This window comes from Erythrolamprus reginae, chromosome 2 (genome assembly GCF_031021105.1).
Source record: "Erythrolamprus reginae isolate rEryReg1 chromosome 2, rEryReg1.hap1, whole genome shotgun sequence".
In the NCBI taxonomy this organism is placed as follows: Eukaryota; Metazoa; Chordata; class Lepidosauria; order Squamata; family Dipsadidae; genus Erythrolamprus; species Erythrolamprus reginae.
In genome coordinates, this window is record NC_091951.1 from 104,999,454 (window position 1) to 105,019,820 (window position 20,367).

The following is a 20,367-nucleotide window of genomic DNA, read 5'->3' on the forward strand; positions in this document are numbered from 1 at the left end:
ACCATTGCGAACAGGGTACTTCACGATTTTTCAACCCGGAAGTCAAAATACCATCTACGCATGCGTGCCCGTTTTTTCTATGGGCACGCATGCGTAGATGGCAACCGGCTTCCCTGGGTCTTCCCCCTCTTGCTGGCGTCAGCGAGGAGTTTCCCCACCGCCCACGCAAACTCCTCGCTGCCGCCCGCCCTTCGCCCGCCCACGCGGTTCATTCTCGCCGCTTTCGAGCTGAGTCCTGAAGCGAATTCGCTCCAGGACTCAGCTCGAAAGCGCGGAGAGCCAGCGTGGACAAGCCGTTCGCTAGCGCTGGCTATCGGCGCTTTTGAGCTGAGTCCTGGAGCGAATTCGCTCCCGGACTCAGCTCGAAAGCGCCGATAGCCAGCGTGGACAAGCCGTTCGGTAGCGCTGGCTATCGGCGCTTTTGAGCTGAGTCCGGAAGAGAATTCGCTCCCGGACTCAGCTCGAAAGCGCGGAGAGCCAGCGTGGACAAGCCATTCGCTAGCGCTGGCTATCGGCGCTTTTGAGCTGAGTCCTGGAGCGAATTCGCTCCCGGACTCAGCTCGAAAGCGCCGATAGCCAGCGTGGACAAGCCATTCGCTAGCGCTGGCTATCGGCGCTTTTGAGCTGAGTCCGGAAGAGAATTCGCTCCCGGACTCAGCTCGAAAGCGCCGATAGCCAGCGTGGACAAGCCGTTCGGTAGCGCTGGCTATCGGCGCTTTTGAGCTGAGTCCGGAAGAGAATTCGCTCCCGGACTCAGCTCGAAAGCGCCGAGAGCCAGCGTGGACAAGCCGTTCGCTAGCGCTGGCTATCGGCGCTTTTGAGCTGAGTCCTGGAACGAATTCGCTCCCGGACTCAGCTCGAAAGCACCGAGAGCCAGCGCGGAGGAGCCGAAGATTGGGGGCGGCGCGGCTATTTTAAAATGTCGCCGCCGGCATGGGGGGCTTGCCAGCACCCCCCGGACCCCCAACCCGGGTTTGGGGGGCTGCTAGGAAGCCCCCCATGCCGGCGGCAAACAGCCGCGCCGCCCCCAATCTTCGGTTCCTCGCTAGCGCTGTGGGAGTAAAAACACCATCTGCACATGCGCAGATGGTGTTTTTACTTCCGCAGCGCTACTTCGCGAAAACCCGCTCGTTGCGGGGGGTCCTGGAACGGAACCCTCGCAACGAGCGGGGGATCACTGTATAGCCCTGTAGGACAGGGAATCAAGCTACCTCAGCTGTTGGGGGTGGCGATTCTTGTTGGTGTATCAACTAACCTGCACACGTACCGGGAACATACAGGTCTTAAAATCCAATTCGTGAAAGTGAGAGTCCTAGAAGAAAATTCTATTGATTGTAAAGTAGATGAGCTACCAACTATCTCTTACCAACTGAGTTTTGAAACTGGCAGGTTAAGACCAGTGGAACCAACCAAAGCTTATCCCATTGCTTGGACTCTCCTTAAGTGCACTCCTAGGCCTTTTTTCAGTCCTAACTAACAGTGAAGCAATCTTCCAGTGCTTTGTTAGAAAGCAATCTTCTACCTTTTTTTCAGCCCTAATGAGGTGCTAACAAGTGAAGCCATCTTCTGTGCTTTGGTAGTGAAATGATCTTCCCTTTGCCTGATTTTCTCATTGTTTCTCTCTGAAGAGAGAGAGGAGTGAAGTGTTTTAGAAACTGTTTTTATCCCCAACCAGGGGATAAAAAGCAAGCAAGGTGGGCTCAAAACAGCAAACTAATGTGCTGAAGCTGACCAGATTAAAGACTAGTCAGATGAATACCTGGTGGGCAGATTAATTTTTCCCCATTTTCCTCCCCCAAAACTAAGGTGCATCTTATACTCCAGTGTGTCTTATACTCCAAAAAATATAGTAGATAAAATATTACAAGGATCAGTTACAAAAATGATTACAAAAATATACAAACTCCTTTTAAGATTTAAATTAGAAGAAGAAACTCTTAAGGAAACGTTTTAGTTTGGTGAGAAATTTTGGACAAAATATTGAATTGTAGCAATGGGATAAAATTATGGAAAATTAATTACAAACTTACAATGGTAGTCAGTCGCCTATAAGGAAAATTTATATAAAATGTTTTACCGATGGCATCTTCCACCAGCAATATTGGTCAAAATGTTTCCAAACCTGTGTCCAGAATGTTGGAAATGCAGTCACAAATCTAGAACATTTTACCACATATGGTGGACTTGTTCACATGCAAGGAAATTCTGGCAAAAATTTAGGGAATGGTTGGAAGGAACGATGGAAAATAAAATTAAAATTAAGTCAGAACTGTATTTAATGGAAACATTGGATTCAAAAATGGAAAAAGATAAACAGCAGTTAACTCTTCACGTACTACCTGCGGCCAGAATTACCTTTGCACAATACTGGAAGAAAAAAAATGTTCCCCCAGATGAAATGGTGACAAATACAATTTTATAATGTGCTGAAATGGATGACGATGGAATTAAAAGAAAAAGAGGAATCGGACTATTATAGAATTTGGAATAGATTTTACAATTGGCTAGACATTAGGAATCAAAGTAAGAAATAGAAAAAAATAAAATCTGAATGATAAAATATTCATGTATATGAATATTTAACTATAGGTTAAATTACCAATGGCAAAAACATGTACCAACATATATCTACTTAAATGGTGAAGTAGGAAAGGAGAGGAGTATATCTATTTGACATGAAATACCGTAAAATATATTGTATAGTGTTCTTAATGTTTATATTTCTTTGTATTCTATATTTGTTCAATTTGAATTTTGTCTTATTTTTTACTTTTTAATTTTTCTTTGTCTTTTTTGTATTCGTATTTAGTATTTTTTAACATTGAAAAATGAATACAAAATATTTAATAAAAATATCAGCAAATTCCAATTTCATTTTCATATTTTTGTGTTTATTGGTTGATGCTATTTGACTAGAAATAATCAAACAGCACATTTTTCTATTATAATTTACCCATATGAGCATCTAACAGCAAAAACCTCAAGAACAATAGCCAGTTTGGGGCATGCTCTCTCCTAGAATGAAATGAAAAATATCTACTATTGGATGTAAGCTGAACTGAATAATATGATGTCGGAGCAGCAGAAACAGAGGTGGGCTGCTAAGGTTGAACGGTGACCTGTGCTCGCCCCTGTGGCTCTGAGTGCTAGCGGAGTCCAGCACAATTATGCTACTGCACATGGGTAGCAAAATCACACACGGACACACAGGTGCACCCGTGTTTCGGTGCAGAAGCAAAAAAACGTGCTGAAATATGGGCACACCTATTTGCTGCTTTGAAGACTTCTTTGATAGCCAAATTAAGTACCAATAGTAGTAGATGGTTACAATTATCAACAAAAATAACAAAAAAGCAAAAATTAAACAAAATCCACACATCCAACATAATAGATAAATATTATCTATTTATAAATATAAAAAGGAAAAAGGAATTTGCTGATATTTTATCAAGCCACTTCATGAATAAGAAACATCTCTCCTAAACAACAGAATTTATTGAGTTGTAAAATATTCTTCATTCAGCAACTCCATCAATTCCCAAACAGGCTAAACAGATGTGACCCCCCCCCCCCCAATCAGAATATGTTTTTACCTGTATACTCTTGTGAGCTATTTCTCCTGGCGTTGGCCAATTTGTGGCATCCCCAAAGTCACCAACCTGATACAGTAAACAGAGAATAAGCAGAATCAAGTTACCTTCTGTAAATTCAACTTTTGACTGTCCAGATTTAAATACCTACTATTTCTATTCCTTGTAGTGGCATTTCAGATATGTAACACTATTATAGAGCATTCCAACCAGGTACATTCCAACCTGAGTCCTACGGGATTGGTGGCATATAAGTCAAATAAATATGAATACAGACACCTTTAAACTATATGTGCTTTATTTGGTACTCTGTGATACAGAAAGCCAGAATTTTTAACTTTTAAAATTATAAAAAAATATCTCCCTGACCCTCCAGAGGACACCTAGCCCCACCACAAATGTCTTTCTGTCTTAGGGTAGGTAGTAAATCACCCGCATCTATTTTACTATCTTTACACTTCTGCTTCGCATAGACTTTATCTGTTTTTCAAGTTTCATTACCTGAAATGTATGTAACTTCTTCTTCATAAGTATCTTAATTTTAATTTACTTTTTTGTGAGAGGTCACTTACTTGAGTATTTTGAAAGAGTGAAGGCGAAACTGGTTTCCCCTTTATGAACATTATTGCAGCCTCTGTATGTGCTTATGTTTCTATGCGTAGGGCGGTGTCCATTTTATTGCAGACTTTTTAAAAAAAAATGAAATACAGAAATGCTGTATGTTCATTTTTTATTCTAGTATTTGTGCACAACTTACAGATGACTCCATGAGAAACAATGTAAAATACATTTAATGAATTCAAGATTCATTTATTTTGCAGACACAGTGCCACCTGGTGAGCATGATGATTTTTACCTAATAGCAATAGAGAATCTTCCAAATCATTTTGAGTTACATTGCAAAACAAGAGAAGTGAATATCAGGAGTAGGCAAAGTTGGCTCTTCTATGATTTACAGACTTCAACTTCCAGAATTCCTGAGCCAATCATGCTAGTTCAAGAATTCCAGAAGTTGAAGTCTACATGACATAGAAAAGCCAACTTTGCCTACCCTGGGATTAGGAAAAACCATGTAGTTTATATGTAATTATAAATTGACTAACCATCAGTAACAAATTCTGTATCATTACTACATATACACAAAGAGAGAAGAGTTCCTGTTCATTACTCAAAGCCAATGCAGCAGACCACAAAATTAAGACCAGCTTCCTGAATATATAGAATAGTTTAAATGCAGTATATTTTCCTGCCTGGTTTATCTACTTTGAATATTTCTTCCATATACACCTGGGTGGGGGGAGTTTAATGGGATCCACCAGTTTATTTACAAATATTTCATGACTTGCATCAGGAACCAAGCAAATTTTCAAAAAATGCAAAATATTAAATGAGTCCTTAAGATGACAGAATCAGAAAAAAGATCACTGAAGAAAAATGAGCCTTGTCTTACAGAACACTCCAAAAGTTTCCAATCCATCAGGAAATGCGAATGCAAGAAGGAAATTGGATCAGCTTTTTTAATAACCATTTTTTAAAATAGATTTTAAAAAACTTTATATATTGAGAAACACTACTTCTCTAATTATTATGAGATCAGCCACCCATACCAATGTTTTTATCATCTTACAATATTAACTATATTTGTATTGTTGTCCGTGCAAGAAGGAACCTGTTGGGGTAGGAATTGTAGGCCAGTAGGGGTGAGAGTTTTGTTTGTGCTGGGGTGTATGAGGAAGGGTGAGATGACTGCTAGATAGAATGTATGATCTGGAATGATGGTTGGTGACCCACCGTACATATATGTCAACAGTTGTGGGCAAAGTCCCACCTATAGACCCAGGACCGGTATGACTGGAATAGCAGGCCAGCCAAGGGATAGCGAGGCCAGCGAGGGTGGGGGAATGACTGGGTGCAGTGGAGATCATTACGGTCATTACTGGGAGGGGCAAGTATGGCGGGAGCCAATGAGTAGGCCGCTCTCGGAGAACAAGGACTCGCTCGGAAGCGATTCCCTATTCTGCGTCCCCACACCCCCATCTCCTCTCCCGTAGCTCCTCTATAATTCCTATGTAAACATGAGACGGGGGGGGGATTGATAGAGGCAGAGAGAAAAACATGGATCCCTGCAGATCCTCCTCACTTGTTCCTGATTCAGCTGAGGGTTTTCCTTTCTTCCCTTCAGATTGGGGGGGGGGGTCTGTCTGTGACCCCCCAAGTCCTCACTAGCTGAGGGGCTGCCTCTCCCCCATTGTCATCCAGGCAGCAACTCTTCCTACAGCAGAATTTTCATCTTAAATGAATGGAGGTGGGGAGGAAGAGGGAGAGTGTCCTGGCCAGATGCTTCCAACCCCAGAGGAGGAATCGGTAGTTCTGAATTGGGGAGGGGGGCTTGTTCTCAAACTTTTGACCTGTACCATTCCACCCCACTCCAGTCCTTTCCCTTCCTTTCCTTTCCTTTCCTTTCCTCTTTTCCTTTTCTTTTCCCCTTTATTCCACCCTTTTTCTTTCCCTTTCCCATTTGTTTACTATCTTTATAATCTATTTTATGCCATGATAATCTTAATAAAAATAAAGGGAGCCTTTTCTTTTAGAAGCACTTCTTGGTCCACAGCCAAAATATGCAAATCAAAAAAAATATTAAGAGTGTGCGGAATTGGACAAATTAACATATACATTAAATAACAAAGAAAATACAGAATTTTATGAAAGTTGGAATATGTTCTATAGTTGGATAGAGGAAAGAAAGAAAATAAGGAGAGTAGAGGGAACAGGAGAAGTCTGTAGTATGTAAAGCCATAGATAGATAGAGATATAAGGAATAAATAATAATAATAATAATAATAATAATAATAATAATGTTTTATTTTGATTGCATTGTACATATTGTAGATATTGAAATATTGATATTAATAACAAAATAGATTGAAAGTTAAGAACTGTAAGAGGAATACAGTTTAACTGATTGGAATATAACAACAGTATAGTTTACCGTTAAAAGCAAAGGTCTAGAAGTTGGGGGTTTTTTTCTTTGTTTGCATGTTGATATGTGTCTATGTTATGTTATGTGCATACAAGTTTGAATCAATGTTTTCAATGTAATTTTAATATTTGTATTCAATAAAAATTATTTTTAAAAAAATATGCAAATCCCTGGGGGGTGGGGAAAACTTATCACAATTCCACTCTCCATCTGCACTTTTATACTGGCAAAATTTCTTCCTGATTAACAGAAAGAGGGTTGGTTCCTTCACGTTTGGGATTGAGGGGTGAAGAATCAGAAGGAACCAATTTGTACAGATGTTCTAAGCAAGAGAGACACATGTTTCAAGGAAGGAAATCACTCTTTTCTCCCGTAAAGCAAAGATGCACCTTTCCCAAGAGAGCTAAACAGAGGATTCCCCAGGGAAGGGTGGAGGATACTGTGAGGAGGATCTGGCTGGATTAGGAGGGATCACCTGTAGATCCTCAGTCTCTTCCTGATTTAGCTTCCCTTTTAATTTATTTATTATTATTATTATTAGATTTGGATGTCGCCTCTCTCCAAAGACTCATTGGGGGTCTATGTGACTGTGATCCCCTAAGTTGGCCAAGTCTTCTCCTCTTTCTCAATCTTGTATCACAGAGCAAACACATACAATCGCACACATATCATGGCGTGCACACCTAATGGTGTGCATGTTTGCTCACATGCGTTAAGGTAGAGGAAGAGGAAAAGACTTGGCAAAACTTTGGAAGAGCTTTGACCAGGACTTCTCATATCTTCAGAGGTTAGCCTACACCTTTCCCAACAATGAGCTTGGCAGTGATCCAAGGAAACATCTTCCTTCAAGACTGACTTTAAGAGCGCTAAGAACAAGCCTAGAGGAAAAGTAGTGGCAGCAGGGGTGATAGGCAAGGGTAAGTAAGTGGGAAACTTTTATTTATTTGTTTGTTTGTTTGTTTGTTTAGTATGCCGCCCCTTTCCGTAGACTCAGAATCATTCCATGGATCAAATAAATGCAGCATAATACTCCTGTGGAAGACTAAGAGAAGCACCCCATATAAATTTATGCCAGAATCCGGATTAAAATAAGAGCTGAAGCGCTTCCTCCCAGCGAAATTGCCTGAAGGCAAGAATCAGCTGGAGATCACTTAGTAAGGTGATGATTAATCCAGGATGGGAGAAAATCTTGACACATCTGTCCAGACTGAGGACTGAGTCAAAGCTGGAGATCTTGGCCACAGAGGCGGAGCCTTTTAATTTTCAGACTCAGTTCTATAGTCTGAACAGATGAGGTCAACTCTTGCCTGGATGCTAGCTCCACCTACTATGGAGAATTCAGTCACTGACAGAGGGGATGTGATACAATCTGATTATGGGGTAAATGGACATAATTACTTGTCATACTTTTAAGTATGAGTGCTGAATGATTGGTTTGATTGGTTTTCCTTTTTTTAAATTAAATTTAATGGTTGTTTTAATGTAGCATTAATTAATAAATTAATTAAGTTGGATTCATATTGTTGTTTTGTTTTTGTATATGCTGTGAGTCCTCGGAGAGGGGCAGCATTCAAATAAATAAATAAATAAATAAATAAATAAATAAATAAATAAATACTGGATATCACCTTTTGTGTCCAAGTATTTCTGGGTTGTCTCCTACTAATTCAAGCAGTAGGATCTATTTTATCAGTTCTTTGCAGATGGAGCCTGGGGTTTCCCTAACGTTCTAGTAACTGAGATGACGGAGGTCTTAAAACTTGAAATATTCAGAAACTATATTAAAGTTTGTTGAAAAATTAAAAACCAGAAGCACGCACAGATGGATTAATAAATTTCTTTATAAACATAGTAACTGATGAATTTACAATACCATTAGCAGAGTTCTTTTTCAAGTAGTTATAGATAGCAGAGAATAGTTAGTTTCATTTCAGCAAAGAGTTCAGAGTGGAAGAGTACAGAGTAGGGAGTGAGCCATGCCCAGCCTTACACTTCTCAGTTTCGACTCTCTGCAAAGACTCAGAAGTGGTTATCCCCCATTGGCTGACTTAGTTGCTATGCCTGTTAATTGGCTAACTTTGTTAACATGGCTCTCCCAGTCATGAAAAGTCTAACAACCTGGAACAAAACAATGGGCTTTGGATCAGATTGCACTGTGTGGCTGCTTCTTTCTTGTAGATCCTAGATAGCCCTTTGGGAAATAAAACAACAAAAGAAACACCTAGAGTACTGTTGGACAAAGATAAAGAGTACATCTGATTGAACATGGGTTTTATTAAAAAATTACCCGAAGATGCCAAGAATGACAAAATGTAAGTACGTATTTGCTTACATCATATCTGCAAATTGCCAAACAGTGGCCCTGTTTAAAGTCAGTTAATTCCTCTTGGGGAGAGGGAGATTGGATAAACACCTTCAAAACTGCTACAAGGAACATTTTAGGCATCTGAAATTGTTTGAATCAGCTCTGAGCTGAACTCCAGATGTTCAAGTCCAGTGGAGCTGACTGAAACAATTGGGCCTGATTATTTTGGATTAATTTAAACCTGTAGGTTACAAAGAAATGCTCCCTGATCTCCCAGCAGGCCTTTAATACAACCAATATGCTGTTAGGTGAGGTCATCCGACATCAAGGGGCCAGATACCATCCATATTCTAATGAGATTCAACTATACATCTCCATCCTGACAATAAAGTGATGTATTAAGATGCTTTCTCAGTGTCTGGAGGTTGTGCGAGCCTGGATGAAAAGGAATACTTACAAGTTCAACTCTGGTAAAATTGAATTAAGTACTTCATCTTTGGCTCTGATCAAAGGAGCATCCTCTAACAAAATTAATCATTGTACTGTATACTCTTGAGGGCCCTTTTAACACTCTTACTCAAGAAATAGATGACAACTATGGCCAAGAGAACCTTTGCACAAATCCATCTTATGTGTCAACTGCTCCTTTTAAATTAGGACGCCCTATTCACTGTAAAACATACCTTGATCATTTTATTTGTTAGACCAGTCTCTTTGTCCCATAAGGACTATCTAGTAAGGTGGCTATGATCCAGCCCTATTTATTAAACGATGTCATCTAATGGGACTAGTAAAGTGTGCTCTCTGTTTTGGTTGTAGTACCTAGCTTAGAGAACAGCATATCTTGCTAAAATTGGGATGGCCTGACCTTAATGGCCTTTTGTAAGGTGTTAGGAAGGAAAACAGGATCCAGCCTCAGAATCATTCTGTCTATATGGAAGACACAGAGATCTTTATGTATAAACAATGCCACCAGTTCCGAGATCCTTCTCGCCAATGTGATAGCCACTAAAAACACCACCTTCCATAATAAGAGTCGTAGGCAAATCTCCTGTATAGGTTCAAATTGAGGCTTGGTCAGAGCCTGCAAAACTACTCAAAATACCAAGTGGGATAGCGATGGACAGATGAGGGAATTTGATTAGAGGTCCCCCGCAGAAAGATCCTTGGATAATGAGCAAGGGAAACCCAATCCCAAGTCCGAAAATGAGGCCACGGCAGCAGCTTGTCACCTTAACGTGACGGGAGCAAGGCTCTTCTTGAAACCATCCTGCAGAAACCTGAGCAAGTATTCAAACACCAACCCCGAAGGGTCCAACTGGTGCTCACTGCACCAGACACTGAAGATCTTCCAAGTCATCTTGTAAATATAAGTGGTGGAAGTCTGCCTGGCCATTTGCATCGTTCAGATGACCTTACTGGAAAATCATTCTTGGACTAGGATACTCCGCTCAACCTCCAAACAGTTAAGTATAGCTACTTAGGGTCCGGATGGAAGATGGGACCCAGGTTGAGGGACACCCAATCTGGTGCGATCCTCCATGGTCTGGTGATCAAAAGGCCAACCAGGTCGGCAAATCATAGGCGTCTGTGCCAGCGAGGTGTCACCAATAATTCTGCCTCTTCCTGCAGCACCTTCCAAATTATAGCTGGGAGAAGGGGCAAGAGTAGGAAGGCATAAAGGAAGCCCCTAGGCCAGGGACACCTCACTTGATCCACCATCTCTGCTCTCGGAGACAGGAACCTGCAAAAATAATAGGGAAGGTGCGCACTGTCCTGTGAGGCAAACAGGTCTACCAGAGGCCAGCCAAACCTCTCTGACAGTTCCAGGAACAGACTGGGATTCAGCCTGCACTCCAACTGGTCAACTCAGGCCCGACTCAATCAGTTTGCTGTGACACTGGAGGACCCCATTATGCGCTTCACTCTCAATGACAGTAAGTGAGTCTTGGCCCACCGGCACAGGGTTTCCACCTCTGTCACGAGTGTTCTCAATTGAGTCCCCCCTCCTGGCCACAATGTCCATCAGGAGGAGGACATGTGATCCTATAATCCCCTTAGAGATTCAGAGTCAAATGGGCTGCCCTGAGCTCATTTGATGCTGTGCTGAAGCTCTCCAGAATTCCACCGCCTCTGAGCAACTCCGGAGCCAAAGTGGCCCCCCCAGTAAAGAAGCTTGCCTCGGAAGTCACTGAGAGTCTTACTGCATCCTAGAAACAGCAGCCCTTTGTGATGGTCCCCAACACCAGAAGGATCGCAACACGTTCAAAGGAATCTGAATCCTGGCAAGCGATGAAATGTGACCCGCCCACTGAGCAGGAGCCATTGGAGAGGTCTGGTGTAGAAACGGGCCCAGGAGATGATTTCCAGGCATGAGATCATCTTTCCTAATAGCTGCAACAAGAGCACCATTGGGACCTCTCTGTCTGCATGGCATCCGGCCTACCAAGGACAGGATGCTGTCCTGACGCTCCAGAAAGAAAAACCTGACCTGAAACCATATCAATCAGGGCCCTAAGCAGATCAGTCTCGTGATAAGTACCAGGTGATACTTAGCAGGTTTACAGAAAACCCATGATCTCTCAGGCCTGAATTGTGGTGGCCAGATCCCTCTCTACCAGCTGCCAGGACACCTCGGTAAGCAGGTCATCCAAGTAACAATGAATCTTTATGGGGATTGACCTGACAGAAGCTGCTAGCCCTACCATGACCTTAGTAAAGGTTCACGGGGCGAAGGCAGCCCAATGGGAAGCACCATGTACTGATAATGGTGGTCAACATAGCAAAACCTCAGGTAACAGCTGTGACTTTTAGAGGCCAGGAGGTCGGGCTGATAATCAGACCTATGTTGGAAGGGCCTATATTGACAGAAGAAGCTCACCCCAGCTCCTTGCCTGGAAGAGGGCCACCAGAAGTAGGGCCACCTGCTCAAGTAAGGATCTTTCTTTTATCCCTGTCTGTATCAGGAACAGGTCCAGGAACTAGCCAAAAATATTCCCTGTTCAAAGGACCTAGAGGCCAGTATCCATCGGTTCTTGGCGTCCATGCACCAATGGCAAAGCCATAGTAGCTGTCGTGCTGTCACAGATAAAGCAATAGCCCAGGCCAAAAACCTGGCTGCAGCCAAGGAAGCATCCAAAGTATATTCTGCCACTGTGATAATCTTGGACAGGTCCTGGTAACTCCTGAGGTCCTCCAAGGGGAGCCTGTCTTGCAGTTGACAGAGCTATCTCACAGATACCCTAGTAAAAACCGACAACACAGTATCAGCCAAAGTGGCCCAGGAATCTGTTTGATGAGCCCTGCAAATAGCCATCTCCTCACATCTCTCATCTGTTTTCAACGTGTCATCTGCATCAGGCATGGTCAAGGAATTCACTGGCGCATCCACCAGCGGAACCTGAATCGACTAGGCTAACTCAGAGTCCACAGAAAAGTGTATGTTCTCTGGACCAGTGGGCCATTGGGTGCTAGCAGGCGAGTTCCACTGCCTGTTCAGAGAAAAGAAAATCCTCCTGCTCCCCAGGGGCCTGGGATTGCAGAAGGACGTTAGAGTCCCAGCCTAGCGGTAGCCCAAACCTTGGTCAGGAGCTGCTTAAGCAGGGCCGGATTAAACAAGCCCTTGAAGAGAAGTTGGCCCAAAGATTCTAGATCGAGATTCGAAAAACCATCTTCCTTCCGCAGCTCACCCTCTGAAAGGGAAACCTGGCTAGCATCCGAATGATCAGAGGGATAGATCTCCTGATAAGCAGGATACTCCTCTGCCTGTACCAACAAGCTCCTATAGACCTGGGAGTGACGTAGCAGCGGGGAAGAGGGGTCTCTGATGCAACCCCTCTGCTATACCTGCCCAGGTGGCTGCTAAAAGTGAAGGCTTCAAAGAGAGAGGGATGTCCTGATCCAGTATCTCCTCCAGGCAGAGCCACGCCGAAGTAGGGGTAAAGGTAGCCAAAGGGGCAGCACAAAGATTGCTGCCAGAAACTGAAGAATCCTGCAGAGGAATGGCCGCAGGAAGTTGCACAGACCCAAAAGTGGGCAGCACCTCCTGAAACACAGCCCCCCTTTCCTCAAATGGAACTGGCTGAGGGGGGAAGAAGCACTGAAGGAGAGTCCAGGTGAATCCCAGCCGAACTGAACTGCCAAGAAGAGTCCACAGCCACCAGCTGAAGTACGCGGCGATGCACTGCTGAAGAGTGTCTTTCACAGGCCGCCTCAGCCCTGGAGAAATCTTTCTCCAGTGCTTTTTTGTGCTTGTGAGCCTCCCTCTGATCCACTCTGGAAGACTTCTGGTAGGGGCAGTCTTTGACTTGAATTTTTCTGCAGCCGCCAAACTGGCTGACCTAGCCTTAGCCGGGGCCCTGGCTTCCCTATGGAAGTGGAAGGAACAAGATCCCCTTATGAGAAGTATAAACAGCTCACTGTCCATCCTGTCAGACCGCCAGTAGAAGGCAGGCTTATGTGAATCACTGCTGCCCCTGTGGAGATGGTGGAAGGAGTATGGCCACCAATGCAGTCAGGACCCCTTCTCCACGCAGCAATGGTTAACAAGCCGAGGGCCTGTAAGGGCAGAGCAGGAAGGAGGCCAACAAATTAAATCCCCTGTGTCAACAAAATAACCAGCACTAAGAGGCAACTGATGGTGAAGTCTCTAATCTAGTGCCCAGACCCAGCACCAAATGTCTTAGCTGACTGCCACTTGAAGCCCTAAAGTACTCACGGCCCAGCTAGATGAAAGAATAGATAAAAAAAACTCATGTCCCAAATGACAGACTCTCAAAATGGCTGCCAACAAAATGGCTGCCAACAAAATGGTGCTTGCACCCAAAATCCAATTGCTGGTCTGTTATGCTCCCAAATAGTGTTCACGCCAACAAAAAATTGCCACTGAAGTGACTGCAAATAAAATTGGAGTGCAAACCAGGAGGGCACTACACACCAGGCAGAACACCGGTGTGGTGGAAAAAGAAAGCGATCTGGCTCTAGCAATACCTGCCACTTCAACCCCAGATGGCAATGGTGCTGTCGCTCACTCAGGTGAGGAGGTAGGCCACTGACAAGCTGAGGAAGTGGCAAAATGGCAGGTGCAACAGTTGAACACCTAGAAAGGAAACACTGTTCATCAGGCTGGCCTGAAACCACAAACCTCAAGCAGGGTGGATGATCTTAAAACCACCCTGCATCATAGCATTCTTTTAAATAAAGGCAAATACAAGAAGCTGTGCAGCAGCCACAGCAGCCCGCTCAGTTGCCCAAAGGCAAACAAGCTAGGCACTCACAGACACTTCAAATAATTCCAAATGTCCATGAGAAATCTCCAGGGAATTCCAGACTCTCCCTTCAATACAATGGAAAACAATTTGATGTAATCTGTGATTTCATTCCATCATCTGATGTAAAATCTTTGATGAAACAAAAGATAATTGGAAATAACCAAAATGTTATTTCCATTTAGCATAAATGCCAACAGGAAACAGTGTCCAATACTCGCATCTGAGCATGAAAGGGAAACTTTTGCTAAATTAGGGTAATTCTAAGACACTGAAATGAAGAACCAAGGCTAAATCTCTTCATAATGTTTGGAAGATTTTCAAAAGCACCATGATTACGATTTAACTGGAAAGCATCCAACTTTGTAAGAAAAGGTCAACTAAAGATATAAAGAAGGCAGTATTGCTCTCTAGGATTACCCAGACTGTGGCAAAATTTCAAAAAATAAAAATCCTTCTTTAAAAAAGAGAATGAAAAAGCACGAACGCTGGCAGAAGTGTCAAGTTTTAATAAGCAATGGAAAGAAAGAAAGAAAGAAAGAAAGAAAGAAAGAAAGAAAGAAAGAAAGAAAGAAAGATTACCATGCTCTTTTGAGAAAAGCAAAGTTAGTAGGGGGAGGCAGTAACAACCTATTTAAAAATCAATAGGAGCAAGATCCTGGCCATGTTGGATTGTTCAATATCCAAAAGTGTAAGAAATATTGAAGAGGATATGGAGATTACAGTTGAAGTAAATGAATACAGTGATCCCCCGGGTATTGCGATCCCGATCATTGCGAAACGGCTATATGGCGATTTTTCAACCCGGAAGTAAAAACACCATCTGCGCATGCGCGCCCTTTTTTCTATGGCCACGCATGCGTAGATGGCGCCGGGCAGATCAGCTGCTGGGCGGCTTCCCTGGGTCTTCCCCCTCTTGCTGGCGGGAGGGCGAGCGGCGGGCATCAGCGAGGAGTTTGCGTGGGCGGCAGGGAAACCCCAGCGCCGCTTCCCAGCTGAGTCCTGAAGCCAAACGCGGAAGTTCGCTTCAGGACTCAGCTGGGAAGCGGCGCGAGCGAACGGCGTGGGCGGGCGAAGGGCGGGCGAGCGGCAGCGAGGAGTTTGCGTGGGCGGTGGGGAAACCCCAGCGCCGCTTCCCAGCTGAGTCCCGAAGCCAAACGCGGAAGTTCGCCTTTGCCTTCAGGACTCAGCTGGGAAGCGGCGCGAGCGAACGGCGTGGGCAGGCGAAGGGCGGGTGAGCGGCGGGCGCGCGGGCAGGCAGGCGGCGGACAAGCGGCGGGCGGACAAGACAAGCGGCGGGCGCGGCAGCAGCGAGGAGTTTGCGTGGGCGGCGGGGAAACCCCAATCTTCGGCTCCTCGCTGCTGCGGCGGAAGTAAAAACACCATCTGCGCATGAGCAGATGGTGTTTTTACTTCCGCAGTGCTACTTCGCGAAAAACCGATCATTGCGAGGGGTCCTGGAACGGAACCCTCGCAATAATCGGGGGACCACTGTATTGTCTCCATTTGATGTTCATTATAACAGATCTGGGATAAATGTCTGTACCCATATTGACTCACTCAGGGAAGAATCCAATCAACTAAGAAAACTAAGTAACAAGAGATTCTTGGATACGTTGATAAACAAATCTCCAGACACTTGTTTGTTTGTTTGTTTGTTTGTTTATTTATTTACTTATATTTCAGATTTCTTAACTGCCAATCTCCTTTAGAAAGGGACTCTAGGCAGTGTAGAGGGTTCTGGGTGGTGCTTACCAGAGTTATTAAAACTAAATTGTAAATTTAGCAAAATGCAACGCCAAGATTTTACAAAGGACTGGGGACATTCATGAAGTTATATATCAGTCAACAATGTTTCAAATCATTTTTTATAAATAGTAATTAAAAAAACTAATAATAAAACACACCATAAAAAATTAACAGAGATTCTGGAAAATTAAATACTGTTTCACCAATTTCTAGAGATTTTTGAGTGTCAAGAACCTGTTGACATTACATATTTAGATTTTTTAAAAGGTTTTGACAAAGTTATTTTTGTCTATTTTGAGTAAATGGTTATCAATTGCTAAACAGTTAAAATACAGAAAGCATAAAAATAAGAATAAATGGGCAATTTTATCTATGAAGAAAAAAATTGGAGTCCTTTAAAGAACCAAACCACAGCAGTGTTTCTAACTTTTTGATAAATGAATCAGGGGTAAAGCAGACAGCTGGTCTTTATGTTATTATTCTAAAATAGTCAAGATTTTTGAAAAATAAAAGTGATTGTTTACTTGGAAATGAATTTGTGATTCAATTTGAGCAAATGTAAAGTGATGCATTAAAAATCCTAATGTCACATTAGTTTTTCTCTAGAACTAACCAGTTCATTATAATATATCATGCCTCCATACCGCCCCCTCCCTCATACAGATATTATTGATAAAAGAACATGTTAGCAACGTACCTTGCTTCCTTTCCTCTGCCTTAGGTTTGCTGCTTTCACCACTTTGGCTGGAGTTGAATGTTCTAAGAAAATTGGAGAAAAGTCAAACATTAGAATGGTATACTCATTACTGATCAAAGAATCTCACATACAGTGGACCTGAACTAATAAGCAAATTGGCATAGAAAATGCATTCAATTTTAACTGTATTTTGATATATGATGTTTGCATTGCCTATAAAGTAATATACAGTGGTACCTCAAGATACGAACCCCTCGTCTTACGAACAATTCGTGATACGAACCCGGGGTTCATAAAAATTTTGCCTTTTCTTACGAACTTTTTTCGAGTTACGAACCGGCATTCGGAGACTGCAGGGAAGCTGTGCGGCTGTTTTAAAAGGTGACAGCCGGGTGGCGGGGCTTCCCAGAAGCCTCCCGAACGCCGGTTCGTAACTCGAAAAAAGTTCGTAAGAAGAGGCAAAATTTTTATGAACCCCGGGTTCGGTTCGAGAGGTTGCTGGGAAGCCCCCCAGCCCGGCTGTCACCTTTTAAAACAGCCGCGCGGCTTCCCAGCTGTCTCCGAACGCCGGTTTTTTGCAGGGGGTTTTTTTTGGTTGCACGGATTAATTGACTTTACATTGTTTCCTATGGGAAACAATGTTTCGTCTTACGAACCTTTCGTCTTACGAACCTCTTCCTTGCACCAATTAAGTTCGTATCATGAGGTATTACTGTATTTGAAACATTTCCATTTTTTATTTATTTGTTATTATTGTATTTATTTATTATTTATTATTATTTTTATTTATTTTCCTTCAATTGCAGCCAGATAGCTAAGATAACACATTCAAATGAGTAACCTCTACTTACAGCTCTAAAACAGCTGCATTCAAAGCCATTAACTGAGAAATGTAGTAATTTCCAGAGACAGAGAGCTTGAATATAAGCTTCTGGTTCTTTTACTGCAAAACATGTCAGTTTAACCCTATATAATTAAGGCATTTATACTGTAACAATACTACCAACTGATCCTGGGTTTTAGCAGTATTATTTTATTCTACTGCTTGTTTATATGGACTTCAGATAGATAAAAACTCAAGTGCCACTTAACACATGCACATATAGTATCTCAAAACTCACTAACGTGTTCATTGCTAATATTATCTCGCCTCTCCCTGTCAGTTGCTCATGTTCCAAAGGTTAGACTTAAGCCTCATAATATTCAAAACCCTAAGCAAATACACTACATTCAACACATATCTGAAGAAAAATTCCTGATGGAATCAAATAATAGATGCTCTTCAAACTAACAGAATTTCACGTAATGCTAAAAGAGTACTTGAATTTATTCTATTCAATAGTTATTGAACTTCCTCTGTCTTCTTTTAATGAAATAATGTGATAAAAAGGGAATATGCCCAACACACTCTATTTTGGAAAAGTACATTATAGAAATGCCAAGTTGTTTCCAATGAGCAGAGAAATATTTAAATAATATCTATGATGAATGACATTATCAGGTGAGGTAACAAAAAGCTGAGTCCCTCTCTTCCCACAACCTTTTCACTCACACTTGCACAATTTCACAGCAACTTTATAAGCACTGCTTGGAATCCTGTTAACAAAAGGTATTCTCTCAGAAGAGATGTAGGCAACTTTACTTGGTCCAAATGGCAGACATTGAGGACAGCTCTTTGATATGAAGCATGCCTAAAATCTGCTTTGCAGCAGGCAACTCTTCATTTTAAAATATAACCCAATCCAATTCTGGGTCACAAGTCTACCTATTGCACTTCAGCGATTCTGAGCAGAGTGTTAAGCTGTTTGACACTATGGATACTATAACCTTCATGTTGTCTTACTTCTTCTTAGGGAGACTGTATAATGAATATTAATAAATATAATCAGGATTTTTCTATAGTCCTAATAATCTGTGATCATTTTTTTTGTGGCCATCTACTCCATAAACTCAACATGTAACTTAACATGTGTCAGAATCTTCTGCTAAAATGCTTTTTTTTTTAACTTTAGGGGTTTCAAGACTCGATTTCATTGAGGGTGGCATCAGAGTTGTGTTTAACCTCGAAGGGCTGGGTGGGCATGGCCAATTCGACTTCACTCGTGTCAAGCTCCATTTTTGCTGGCAGAGGCACCGAGGGTCAACCCTTTGCTCTTTCCAGAGGGGCCCCGCAGACCATATCTAAGCACCTCACAGCCCAGCTCCGGCTCCAGGCCGTGAGTTTGACACCCCTGCTATATATGCTGACGGCAACAAGTGCTGGGCGAGGCCTGCACACACCAAAAGTCTACGGAGAGGGGCGGCATACAAATATAATAATAATAATAATAATAATAATAATAATAATAATAATAATAATAATAGTAATAATAATAATGGGAGCAATGCTGCTTTCTTCAGTTAGAAAGGATAACAAAAACAATACACTATGACCAAATGATGTCAATTAGATTTTGTGGACAACCTTTTAATAAAATATCCAGGTTTATGCTGCATCTATTGGTGTAGAAGAGGTGGTAGTTGCATTTTATAATGTATTTATTCACATACCACATTTAGAAATGATCAGATACAACTTGAAATCAACAGAACTGCAATCAAGATGTGCTGCTGGAGGTTGGAGGCTGAGGGTAGGGGCAGGTGGACACAGCTACATTCGGAGTATAAGACCCAGCCAATTTTTCCTTCCTCTTTTATAGGAGGAAAAAGTGTGTGTTATATTCCAAAAATATGGTATGTACAAGGGTAGAGTAAACTAAGTTGTAAAAGAAAAGAGATAACCAGATGCTGACTGTAGAAGACACCTCAAATTGCTCATGTGCAACTTCCAAGTTAAGCTAAAGGTGAAGAATACCAATAGGCTTCTACAAAATGATCTTAAGCATATACTCAGGGATTTAGAGAAATTGTGGAATGAACTCAAATAAACAGTCAAGGATAAATGTGAAAAGGAACTGCCAAACAGCACAAAACAAACTGGATGTCAGATTAAACTATAGAAATTGCCAATAAGAGAACAGAAAACAAAGCCAAGAAAGACAAAGATCACAGGAAGAAACTTAACATAGAATTTTAGAGTTCATTGTTAGAACATGGAAATAGACATAAGTAAAACTCTTCCAAAAGATCTCTGAACTCTGAAAAGGAGTTTCAAACTGATATCAACAACCTTTTTGACCTCAGCGATCACTACATTCATAATTTAAAATCCCGTGAACCACTAATATGAATCCAGTGTGCCGCTCGCTGAAGTGCCTGTGAGCCCAGTGATAGAATGGGGTCCTTCAGACACTTAGCTTGGCTACACGTTTCTGCAATCTTAGACACTCAGAGCCATTTTCCCACAGAAAGCAAAATACAGGGAGCCACAAAACCCAGGGGGGGGGGGGAGACACTCAATATCACTCAGTTCCACCCAGTTACATGACTCCCCCCAGCCATGCCTACCCTTGTTTTGGGGCTGTTTTCTATGGGAAACCAGTCTATCTTTCTCTCTCTCTGTCTCTGTCTGTCTCTTTCTCAGTCTCTCTTTGTTTCTCTCTTTCTATCTCTGTATCTCTCTGTGTGTGTGTCTTCCATCTCTCTCTCATATATTCTGATTCTCCAGTGCTCTCTGGGTCTTGCGAGCACAGTACTGCACTCAAACCACTGCACCATTGCAGCTCTTCAAAATTCAAAAATCAAACAAAGATTAAGGAGCATTTCTTTACTGTAGAAATGTTAACATTCAATATACTACTTATAGAGCCAGGGTGGCACAGAGGTTAGAGTGCAGCACT

At 42.3% G+C, this 20,367-nt stretch overlaps 1 protein-coding gene across 3 annotated transcripts in view; it reads right to left on the reverse strand.

The window, feature by feature from the left end:
- The window catches only part of LARP1 (La ribonucleoprotein 1, translational regulator), a 111,241-nt gene that overhangs the window by 34,687 nt on the left and 56,187 nt on the right, over positions 1-20,367 (reverse strand). For all 3 annotated transcript variants that reach the window (XM_070739016.1, XM_070739017.1, XM_070739018.1), the window contains exons 2-3: positions 16,589-16,650; positions 3,594-3,659 (exon numbers count right to left, since the gene is read on the reverse strand). In XM_070739016.1, coding sequence (XP_070595117.1) covers positions 3,594-3,659; positions 16,589-16,650 — 128 coding nt within the window. The remainder of the gene's footprint in view (positions 1-3,593; positions 3,660-16,588; positions 16,651-20,367) is intronic.